At 43.3% G+C, this 7,760-nt stretch overlaps 1 protein-coding gene across 1 annotated transcript; it reads right to left on the bottom strand.

Moving 5' to 3' along the window:
• Window positions 1–1,018: 1,018 nt before the first annotated feature.
• Window positions 1,019–2,873, bottom strand: LOC125061514. Its single transcript, XM_047666990.1, has 2 exons — window positions 1,542–2,873; window positions 1,019–1,054 (listed from the first exon to the last, which is right to left on the bottom strand). The coding sequence occupies exons 1-2, from the start codon at window positions 2,871–2,873 to the stop codon at window positions 1,019–1,021; spliced, it is 1,368 nt and encodes a 455-aa protein (XP_047522946.1).
• Window positions 2,874–7,760: the final 4,887 nt, after the last annotated feature.

Here is a 7,760-nt window from a genome sequence, read left to right as displayed (position 1 = left end):
ATTCATTCAGAATGGATGTGTCTGGCACTGCAGGTGATATGGAGGGCCTAGGAGGAATTTTTAGTGGGTCGGGTTTCTCCCCTCTGGTTAGCCGAGGGATAAGAGATAACCATCCCCACAGTCCCCGCGGTAGCGACTGCATACGCCCGCGGGCCTGCAATTGTGCATTTTAACCTCCTTCATAAAAAAAAAAAAAAAAAGGTTAGGTTAGGTTAGGTTAGGTTAGGTTAGGTTAGGTTAGGTTAGGTTAGGTTAGGTTAGGTTAGGTTAGGTTAGGTTAAAGGGCCTCATAGCCAAGCGGCTTTGTATGTGACCGTGGTGGGTGTGAGGTTCCGGGTTCGATTCCCGGTCCGAGTGTAAATTTATATTTATTCTCGGCCTTTGGTAGGGCTGTACGGTGCCGGGCGAGTGCTTAAACCGTACATAGTGGGCACAGTTGAGATTCTATAGTGTGCAGTGGGCACCCAACTATATCGATACTCCTGTGTGAGGATGGCAATTACAAGTGGTTAAGTAATTCAACATTCCTTTTTCCCTGGGTTGAATGCCTTGTGCGACCCCCGGGGAATTCAATGCGGTGCCAGATGTCATTCATTCAGAATGGATGTGTCTGGCACTGCAGGTGATATGGAGGGCCTAGGAGGAATTTTTAGTGGGTCGGGTTTCTCCCCTCTGGTTAGCAGAGGGATAAGAGATAACCATCCCCACAGTCCCCGCGGTAGCGACTGCATACGCCCGCGGGCCTGCAATTGTGCATTTTAACCTCCTTCATAAAAAAAAAAAAAAAAAAAAAAAAGGTTAGGTTAGGTTAGGTTAGGTTAGGTTAGGTTAGGTTAGGTTAGGTTAGGTTAGGTTAGGTTAGGTTAGGTTAGGTTAGGTTAGGTTAGGTTAGGTTAGGTTAGGTTAGGTTAGGTTAGGTTAGGTTAGGTTAGGTTAGGTTAGGTTTTTTTTTTTTTTTTTTTTTTTTTTTTTTTTTTTTTTAAATATGCGAGACCCTAGTAAGGCCTACCTCCCCCGGCTACTTTATCGCCGGGGCCGTTGTGCATCTAAGCTCCTATGAGTAAAACTACAGAAAAATTAGGTTCTTTATTGAGGATTTCAACGAATTGTAGTCTATTTTAATTCATAACTTTTACAACATTTTATTATTCTATACTTTAACTTCTATTCTAATATTCTATGGGTCTGTCGCAGAGGTCGTTTGATGAGTATCAATTATAATTGTTATTATTTATTTTTAGTTAAAGTATACAACAATAACATCTACAACTACATAGGAGAAACATTTATTTCACATGCGTGTTTTGGTGCTTAAATAATGATAATAATTATATAATGCTGCAACGTGGTTTGTACATTTACACTTTTGATGAACGATTCTAACAGAATTTCAATTTACAATTTTTATATACTATGATTACTAACTAAAATATTTACATTCTTGTTTAGCTTAATTTACTCTTATTTTCTTTAAGTAATGTTGTGACTATTTTTGTCGCATAATTTTCAAAATGGCGTCTAAGTTCTGCATTGTTCATTACTTGCGACAAGTCCTCCATCGTTATTTTACCCGTTCCGATAACTTGTTCGAGGTCCAGCCTTGCTAGGGCGTGGCGCGGACACTCAAGAAGACAGTGTCTTACGTCTTGGGTGCTTTGTTGGTCACAAGGGCACGTCGGGTCCCCTTTACACTTAAACCTATGCAGGTATTCGGAGAACCCGCCATGCCCCGTGAGCATCTGCGTTAGCTTATTAGTAAGTCTGCCATTCTTGAAAGCCCTGTACGCTTGCTCCGGTGATGAGAAGAAGATCTTTGTGACAGATGCATTTTCGGAGTTCTGATATCGTGTTTGCCACTCCGCCTTGGACTTTTCTCTGAGTAGACGTTTTACATACGATATGGGGCAGGTGTTGTAGTGTGGTTTGCATTTAAGGTTAAGGGCTGCTTCTTTTGCAGCCGTGTCTGCAGCTTCATTTCCCTGGAGTCCTGCATGTGCTTTAACCCAGTATAGTTGGACTTCTTGGCCTGCCTCTCTACAGCTCTCAATCTTCTTCCTTGCTTCGTGGGCGAGTCGGTTTTTGGTTCTCGTGCTGGTTATCGCCTCTAGAGCCGACCTTGAGTCGCTTAGAATGGCGGCTTGCCTTTTTCCCGATTTTCCGAGTACCTCCAGTGCTGAGTTTATTGCGAGCAGCTCCGCCTGATACACCGAGCAGTGGTTTGCAAGTTTGTACTTTTTAGTTTTATTCTTACCGTCATCTATCAATACTACCGCCGCGCCGGTCTTTCCTTCTATTTTACTTCCGTCTGTGAAAATCTTGGTCTCAGTTTCAATAGCTGCTATCTCTTCCTCCGTATGAAGCTGTGTGTAGCCTGTTCTCAGAGCTTTGGCTGGGTGTGGGCCTTCGGTATATGGAACCTTCTTTTCGACTTCTATGTCTTTAAGCTCCGGGAGCGTGCCATGTTTTCTGGTTTCATAAAGCGCTGCAGCTTCTTTGAGTCTAAGATCGAGTGGGAGCAGTCCAGCCAGTACTGTGGCTGCCTCGTATGACACCGTCCTGTATGATCCTATAATCTTTTGGGCAAACTTGCGTTGGATCGTTTTTAGCTGGGCTTGTACACTTAGCTTTTTACCAGCCGGGGCCCATGCGGCTGCCGCATACAGAGTGATCGGTTCCACTACTGCTGTGTACACTGTCCGCGTAATTTCCGGGTGAATGCCCCATGTGGTCTTGGCTGCTCTGTCTACCCTTTTGAAGAGATCTATGGTCTTTTTAGTAATTTGTGCTACGTGTGAGTTGAAGGTGAGTTTATCGTCAATGATCAGCCCCAAAATCTTCACTTCTTTACTCATTTTTATATTTTCGCCTGCCATTTTGAGTTTTGGGGTGTCGTAATTTTGTTTCCTGGTGAGCAGTATGGCGTTTGTCTTTTTTGGTGCAAATTTTAATTTATTCACTTCTCCCCATTTCCTTACTATTTCGAGGGCCTCGTTCGCGTTTCGCTCTATGTCGATGGCCTCGTACGCATCAAACATTAAGACTATGTCGTCTGCGAACGCCTGCACCCTGGTGCCCGCCTCTCGTAAGGTGTTTAAGAGTGGGTCCAGTAGCAGGTTCCAAAGGATGGGTCCACCTATGGAGCCTTGTACGCACCCTTTTTCTGGGCATTTTGTAATTTCGACTTCCCCATATCGCAGTCTCACTCGTCGGTCTGTCAGGTAACTGTCAATGACTCTCCTCAGGTTCACAGGACAATTTTCTTCCGCCAGTCTTTGCCTTATACGTGGCCACCACGCATTATCGAACGCACCCTCTATGTCCAGCGAGACCAAGGTTACTAATTTTTTGCATTCAATTGCTCTTCTTGTGTAACTCACCAGTGCATAAAGTGCGTCCTCTGTACTCCTTTGTGGCATAAATCCAAATTGATACAGGCTGAGTTTGGGTACTAGGTGCCACTTGAGTCGGTTTACGATTAGTTTTTCATAAATTTTTCCCATTACTGGTAAGAGTCCAATAGGCCTGTATGATTTGGCTGTGCTATAGTCGTCCCTTGCTGGTTTTCTCAGCACTACCACTATAGCCTCCTTCCACATAATGGGGAAATATCCAAGCGTTAGGCTTTTATTTACAATGGATAAGTAGGTTTCCGGCCGCGCCATTATTACTTCCGCACAGATATCCGAAGTCAAGCCATCTCCTCCGGGGGCTTTTTTGGGATTGAAACTGTTGATCACTTCAACGAGTTCGCCCATGGTAAAAGGTGGATCCAAAGTATTGTTTTGACTCCACATATTTACCACATCTGCGTTTTCTCGAGTCTGTTTGTGATCAACAGATTCCGCTGCCATGTCGTCTGAGGGGTAGAAGGTGTCAGCCAGGTACTGTGCCGAATCAACCATGGTTAATTGCTCACCATCTTTTGTAAGAGGGACATCTTCTTTCCTCTTTTGTGATTTATTGAGGACTCTATAAATGCCCTCCCACATACCTTCCCTAGTTTGCCTCGTGCAATATTCTTTCCAACTTTGTACTCTAGCCTTTTCTACTTCTTCTTCGTATCTCGTTTTTGCTTCCAGGTATTCTTCGACTACCATCTGTCTCCTCTCCGCTCTTGCACATCTGATCCGTCTTTTCTTGGTGGTCATTTCTCTTTTGAGCGTTTCTAATTCTTTGTTCCACCACGGAACTTTGTAGTTTGCTATCCTTTTCACTTTTGGAATCATCCTATCGCATTCCTCAGTGACCACTGCAGTGAACTGTTTAATTTTGTCTTCTAAAATATTGCAGTTTGTAATTTTGTTAATTTCCGAGTCATTGATTTTCTCCCTTTGGAGCGACTGACTAATTTTAGCTCGGAATAGTGTCCAATCTGCTCCTTTGGTTTTATATACTCTCGTGGTCTTTTTTGTATGTGGTTCGTTTGTTTTCGCTAATTTGACTTCAAAAGTGATAGCGTTGTGGTCGGAACTGGTGATGCTCCTGTCCACTCTCCAGTTGTTTATTTTGGATGTTAGGTCAACTGTGCAGGCAGTTATATCCGGTGCTCCGGTGTAAAGCTTTTGGCCTCTTATCGTCTCAAAAGTTGGTGTATCACCCACATTTAATAAATCCATATGATTTTCCGATAAAACCGCCTCCAGCGCATCTCCTCTTTCATCATTTTTCCCAGATCCCCACCATATGTTTTTGGCGTTCCCATCGCCTGCTATTATACTTCTTTTCTTTCTTATTCCTCGGCTAAGTTCTTCTAGGTAGGGTTGTATGGCGTGGGGTTTCGGTTCGAAGTAGAAGGAGGTTAGATGAACTTCTCGTGGCCAGTTGCCCACTTTGATTGTAACAATATTTGGGGTAGGTGTGCCCACTAACTCAGCCTTCAGGGATTGATCGAAGACTATTATGGCCGCCTTGGTCCGTACAGCGCTATCTGAGGCCTGAAATACCCTTGCTCCGGCATAGCCTTTGATTTGTGTACCTGCACCAACATATGGCTCCTGTACAAGAGCTAAAGCCGCTTTTCGTTTGACTGCTTCCTGCATAAGTTCTTGCATTGCCAGGTCCTTTCTTTGTAGATTTACTTGTATCAATTTATACGTGTGTTGTGTTAGTTGCACTCTGGCTTAGCAGTATGCATAACTCTGTCTGGCCGCTCTGTCCCATCCCTTCCTGACTGGGCAGTCGGTGCTGAAGGCACTATGGTCATTGTTGCCTGTTTCTCCTTTGTCTAGGCAGTTGACGCACTTTGGTGGTTTACCTTCATTGTAATCTGGGCATTTTTGTCTCAAATGTGGTCCGCCGCAGTGGCTACATAGCTCACTTTCTTGCTTGCAGAACTTCCTGCTGTGACCGAATCCTAGGCACATTGTGCACTGCACGAGTGGCGACTGGTCCTCCACCCACACTCTTTGTATGTCCACGTGGATTTTTCCGGCTGTCGTAAGAGCTCTCCACATATTTGGCGAGACTTGTAGCACTACGTGGTTTTCATGTGGGTTTCGGCATTTCCGTCTGTACTTTTCTGCAATGTGCCAATCTTTTTCGTCTTGTAGGTGAGCCGTAATCCCTTTATTTTGATTCTTTAATGATTCGACTATGTCTTCAATTGATATATAGCTAAGAACATTTTTAATCTTTACCAGGGGGTTTTTATTAGCCACATCTTTGACTTTTAAGGGGATTTCCCCTTGTGTCAGCCTTTGTTTAACGCTTTTTATTTCTCCCTCTGTTTTGCAACCTACCACGACCTTTCCATCTTTAGCCTTCTTAATTCTTTCTACCTGAATTCCGCCCTCTTTTGCTCTTAGGTTTTTTCTAATGTGTTGCAGAGTGACTTCCGATTTATCGGTTATGTTACTGGGTTCTACCACGACAGAATGTAGTGCGGTTTTCTTTATTTTATTATCCGCTTGGCCGCTAGGGCCATAACTTATTTGTCCCTTCGCGAGGGTGACTTCCGCATAGGTTTTAACTCTTTCTTCCATTTTCTTTTCTCTCTCTTCTTCTCTGAGAGCTTGTTTACCCAGTTCGTTCTTTAATTCAGACAGTATCCGTTCCTCTCTTTTCTCTGTTTGTTTTTGGATTTGTAGCCTACATTCTTCAAGTTTTTTATTCTCCTCTTGCAACCTTCTTATCTGCATTTCCAATTTCACTTCTAGTTTATTAGTTGAAAACAACTGTTCCTCTTCGTCTTCTGTTGTTTCCTGCAAGTATTTGTTTTTTAAATCTTCTTCGGCATCTTTCACAAGTTGATAGAGGCGCTTTATGGCTTTAGAGACTCCTGTTTTAATTTCTGTCTTCAAGTTTCTTGAGTCCCCTAAATGGGCCATTGCTTTCAGCAAGCAGTTTTTGGCTTCCATTATTCTCGGTGTTTTCTTCCCTGAAGATATAGGAGAAGCCTCCCCTCTTTTACTCGCTGTTGCAATGGCTTCATTTTTCCTGTTAGGGCTCGTATTTGTAGCCTGCTCCCCTGAGTCAATATTAGATCTTATTTCCGGGGTAGAAGCCTCTGATTTTCTGTCTGGTTGCCTTTGTGGGTGGGTTTTTGGAGGTGTTCGGATACCCATCATCTTTACTACTACGATCTTAATTTGACGCTTTGCGCACTAGTATCGCAGCCGCAATCCTCTAAAATATGTCGGGAAAGGCGGTGCCCTGTGGAAATGTCAGTGGGGGGGTGGAGGGGGAGGGTGTGGGGTATGGTTAGATAGGTCTTAATTAAGGCTTGTTTGCTGTGTATACGTTTACGTATACACGTCCACCGTTATTTTTACGCTATCTCTAACCGTTTTGGAGATATTTAACTTTAAAGAATATTCAAACTTTTGAAATTTTGAAATTTTATCCAAATTTTTGGGATGAGGGGGGAAAAATTTTTTAAAAGTTGGATAGGGGTGGGGCACACGTGGGGGTTGTTTTCGTATATTATATATATAATATACGAGGATGGGGTCAAATTTGGGCTAGGACGCACCGTTCCCGAGATATTTACGTTTTTCTCCCGGTTTCTTCCCTTGGCTTTATCTCCGGTCCTAATGCTCCGATCTTCTATCTCGAAGCGTCGTTGAGTTGGTCTCGATGACGGCTTTCCAAAGACGTGTCGCACCTTTTTTGAAAGTCCAGAATTCACCGACCACGTGCCACGTGGTTTTTGGAAAAACTTTAATAACTCCCCTGTTTCTTGTCCTAAAAATATGTTTTTGGTGTCGATTTGTAGGTCACGTTAGGGGCTATCGATGTCTTCTTTTTAATTTATATGTCACCGATCTTGTTTCTGAGATTTAGGCTCCAAAAGACGTAACTTTCTTCTTTTTGACCAAAAAAGCGTCAAAATTTTTTCTCCGAGTTTTTCTCGATATTGTATTTTATTCTCTACAATTTTGCGCGTAGTTTGACGTATCGCACTTTGTTTTATCACGTCTCCTTCTGTAACCACGTGCCACGTGGTTTTGTGGTTTTTCTTATTTTTCTTGGAGACCGGCTCGCGGAAAAATCTGGATTTTTCCAAAGATGTGGTCCACAATAGGGCGCACCTTTTCCCGCTTTAAAATGTGGGGGTTGTCGCGAAGAATCGGGCGCCGCACGCGGATAATTGTTGAAAGACTTGGTTAGGTTAGGTTAGGTTAGGTTAGGTTAGGTTAGGTTAGGTTAGGTTAGGTTAGGTTAGGTTAGGTTAGGTTAGGTTAGGTTAGGTTAGGTTAGGTTAGGTTAGGTTAGGTTAGGTTAGGTTAGGTTAGGTTAGGTTAGGTTAGGTTAGGTTAGGT

Source organism: Pieris napi, chromosome 23 (genome assembly GCF_905475465.1).
Source record: "Pieris napi chromosome 23, ilPieNapi1.2, whole genome shotgun sequence".
NCBI lineage: Eukaryota > Metazoa > Arthropoda > Insecta > Lepidoptera > Pieridae > Pieris > Pieris napi.
Note: the sequence above shows the minus strand (reverse complement) of the source record. Positions and strands in the feature narration are given on the sequence as shown.